General features: G+C 47.2%; 1 protein-coding gene across 1 annotated transcript; it reads left to right on the plus strand.

Moving 5' to 3' along the window:
* Positions 1 to 1,638: 1,638 nt before the first annotated feature.
* On the plus strand, positions 1,639 to 3,194 carry LOC118991406 (feline leukemia virus subgroup C receptor-related protein 2-like). Its single transcript, XM_037052633.1, is given in 3 exon segments — positions 1,639 to 2,409; positions 2,411 to 3,159; positions 3,161 to 3,194. Coding segments are annotated over 3 exon segments (1,554 nt in total).
* Positions 3,195 to 3,892: the final 698 nt, after the last annotated feature.

Consider the following 3,892-nt stretch of genomic DNA (forward strand, 5'->3'; position numbering starts at 1 on the left):
TTTAATGATTCATTTTATTGGGCTCAGACTCAGAGAATATGTTAGCAGAGATGACAACTTCTAAGATCTAGTTAGGACTCTAAATAAAATGAAAACATGGGAAAGCTAGTACATAGACTACAAATGGGACTTTGACATTCTTTATAAACAGATTTTAAACTCTTCGTTGCCAAGTGTGAAGGAGCCAGGATTTGCCAGTGCAAGCATGTCCCTGAAGGACAAGGAGGAGTCCAAGAAGACCAAGAACACCAAGAAGAAATGGGTGGTGGAGCAAGATAGAGTCCCTGAGCAGCCACTCTGTAAAATCACTCCTGTACATGCTGAACAGATGATGAACTCAAGCCTCAGGATATTTCCAGAAAGCTTCAGAAGGTTTTAAATTATCCTTTTGTGCAGAGGCCATGTTATTTTTCACTGTTATTCTATTTTTAATATGTATCAGACCCTGGGGATATAAAAGTGATTAAGATGTAGACCTACCCTTAAGGAGTACACAGTAGAGTGAGGAGGAGTAAACTGACAAGTACAAAGTATGATAAATAGAGGCATATGCTAGGCACTATTATAGCCCACATCTGGCCCCTTATAGTAATGTTTGTAGATGTTATTTTATCACATCTAAAATTACAGTTGGGGGGAGCATATTGTAACTTGTTCCTCTAAGATGACTTTCCTTGAAACAAAAGCAACTGGTTGTCATGAACGCATTACATACAAGACACATCTTAAAAAGCCAAGGCAACAAATAAACTAGGCTCTGATGATGGAAAGCAATCAGAAAGCCTTAGTTCCTGGATAAAATATGCTGATTGTAAAATATTTATCTTTCACTGATGAAATGAGAAGAATCTGGTTCTGAAAGCTGGCCTCTCAGGCCATCTGCTATGGCTAAGTCTGAGTTTCCAGTGAACCTTCAGGAGAGTTTAAAACAACTAGAAATAGCCAGAAGATGCGGACTGGAGTGAGGAAACTCTATTTGGAGGATTACCTTGAAAGGGTAGGTGGGATTTTTTTCTACGTAGTCCTCTGGGAGGGACACTTCAGGGGGTAGGGGTTAAGCGGAGGGTTTCCATGGCACCAGGGGTTTTGGGATGGAATGCACCCAGCAAACTGTGGCAAAACATTTGGGCCTCCAAGCCCAAGGTAATTGGGAGTGGGCGGGGTAAGAGGCAGGGAGGAGAGGAGGGGCAAGGTAGGAGGACCAGGGAGGCCTGGGCGGGATGGAGGAGGGGTGGTCAAGTGAGCCCTAGGGGGCGAGACCCCAAGCTATCCCCGAGTGGACAGAGTCAGGGGAAGTGGCTACAGGAAGAGCGAATTCTTTCCTGCACCAGGGGCTGAATGTGGCCAGAACACCTTAGAACAAGAAAAGGCACCTGTGGCTAGGACACACGGCTGAGGGGTGTACAGCTGACCTGGGGGTAGCTGGCCCCACAGAAAAGTGAGATCAAAGTCTTGGAGGTGAGCATTGGGAAACCAACTTGTGGCTTTTATGCAAGGTTGAGTCTTAATTTCTTCTGGGACATACCAACAGACTGAGACTAGTGTCCTATAAGCTTCAGGGGACCAGCCTAGGCTACCATCCCTAAAGAGTGCTAGAATCCTCAGCACCAGTTCAGGGCTCCAGGAGAGGCTGTGGTCATGGTAAATGAAAATCCTAACCTGGAGGAAAGAAATGGCACCCCTGAGCAGGAGTTTGTACTCCAGGCAGATCCCAGCATGTCTGCCCACCCCAGCATCTGTGTGTACCCCAGGAGTTCAACCCACTCCAGTACCTTGGCCCAACCAGGTGTCTTGGCCAGCCCAAGTAACTCAGCACACCCCAGTAACTCAGGACACAAGGACTTCACAGTGATCAAGGTGAGCAAGCTCTGTTGGGTAGTGGTCCTGTTATTTAGCTGCTACTCAATGTGCAGTGCCTTCCAGTGGATCCAGTATGGCTCCATTAGTAATGTCTTCGTGAACTTTTATGAGGTCAATCCCTTTGCCACCAACTGGCTGTCCATGTGCTACATGCTGACCTACATCTTTCTACTACTGCCAGTGGCCCAGCTGCTGGAAAAATTTGGCCTGCGCACAATTGCCCTTGCTGGTTCTGCTCTCAATTGCCTGGGGGCCTGGGTGAAGTTGGGCAGCCTGCAGCCACATCTCTTCACAGTCACCATACTGGGCCAGGTCATCTGCTCTGTGGCCCAGGTATTCATCCTGGGCATGCCCTCCAGCATAGCTTCAGTCTGGTTTGGACCTAATGAGGTTTCAAAGGCCTGCTCCATAGCTGTCTTTGGCAATCAGCTTGGAATTGCAATTGGGTTCTTTGTCCCTCCTATTTTGGTACCCAATATCGAAGACAAGGACAAGCTTGCCTACCACATCCACCTCATGTCCTGCCTAACAGGAGGTTTTGCCACTCTTTTTTTTTATCCTTGTCATCATCATATTCAAGGAGAAGCCTAAATCTCCCCCCAGCAGGGCCCAGGCCCTCAGCTATGACTTGGTATCCCCTGATGCTTCATACTTAAGTTCCATCGCCCGGCTCTTCAAAAACATGAACTTCGTACTGTTTGTCATCACCTATGGTCTGAATGTTGGGGCTTTTTATACCTTGTCCACTCTGCTTAATTGCATGGTGATCTTGCACTATCTGGGGGAAGAAGTGAACACTGGAAGAATCGGCCTCACCATCATCATTGCAGGAATGCTTAGGGCTGTGATCTCAGGCATCTGGCTGGATAGGTCCAAAACCTACAAGGAGACAGTCCTGGTTGTCTATATCATGACTCTGGTGGGCATGGTGGTGTATACCATGACCCTGAACCTGGGACATCTGTGGGTAGTGTTCATCACTGCTGGCACAATGGGCTTCTTTATGACTGGCTATCTCCCACTGGGATTTGAGTTTGCTGTGGAGCTGACATACCCAAAATCAGAAGGGATGTCATCTTGCCTCCTCAACATGTCTGCCCAGGTATTTGGGATCATTTTCACCATCTCCCAGGGCCAGATTATCAGCAACTATGGAACCATGCATGGGAACATCTTTCTATGTGTCTTCCTCACCCTCGGGACATCCCTCACTGCATTCATCAAGGCAGATCTCCGGAGGCAGAGAGCAAACAAAGAAGATCCTGAGAATAAACTCTAGGAGGAGGAGGAGGAGGAGAGCAATACCCACCACTGTGTCTGAGGAGCATCTCTGAGAGAAAAAGGTGGTTGCATCTCAGAACAAGGAGAACCCACCACCCTCCCCTTTTAAGTTCTGGGAGTTGGTGTTCGGAGAGGCTGGTGAGTAGTGGAGTCAGTTCTGGCTTGGTGCCTTGCCTTTTCTCCTCACCTCCGTCCCTCATGGAGAAAGCCTGCCAAATTATCACGGAAAGAAAGCTTATTCAGGATATTAACTTTTTTCTAGTGTCTCAAGACCCTTAGAAGTCCAAATTCTAAGGAGCAGCAGCTGCTCTAGATGAGGGTCATTCTTGGGTCATCAAACTGACTGTTAAAATTCTGTAGGAGAGAAAGCTCCATTGGAACAAACCCTAGGGCACTCTGGGCCTAAGTTTTCCTGCCCTAATGTTGGGATCTGTGTCCCAATCCACTTTCCTAGGAGCTGATCAAACCAAACACCAATAAACTTGAAAAAAACTTTGTTGTGGCATGAAGGAGAAACTGATTTGGGAGAGGTAACTACCCAGGTGTGTGAGGGAGCTGGAGGCTACTTTCTGAGTATGTTTGTGGATGCCTGTAGTTGGGAACTCTGGTAGCTTGATTTGAATGGGAAGGTTATTGTCTACAAAAGAATTCTTACCCAGAGATGCTGTGTGTGTTGCAGTCACTTCTGGTGCCTTCATCTGGACACTGCCTTGAGAAACTAAGGGCTTGTTTTCTCTGGAGAAAGGGTAAT

The sequence above is a fragment of the Sturnira hondurensis genome, unplaced genomic scaffold (assembly GCF_014824575.4).
Source record: "Sturnira hondurensis isolate 20B ecotype Veracruz unplaced genomic scaffold, ASM1482457v3 Scaffold0007487, whole genome shotgun sequence".
Classification (NCBI taxonomy): domain Eukaryota; kingdom Metazoa; phylum Chordata; class Mammalia; order Chiroptera; family Phyllostomidae; genus Sturnira; species Sturnira hondurensis.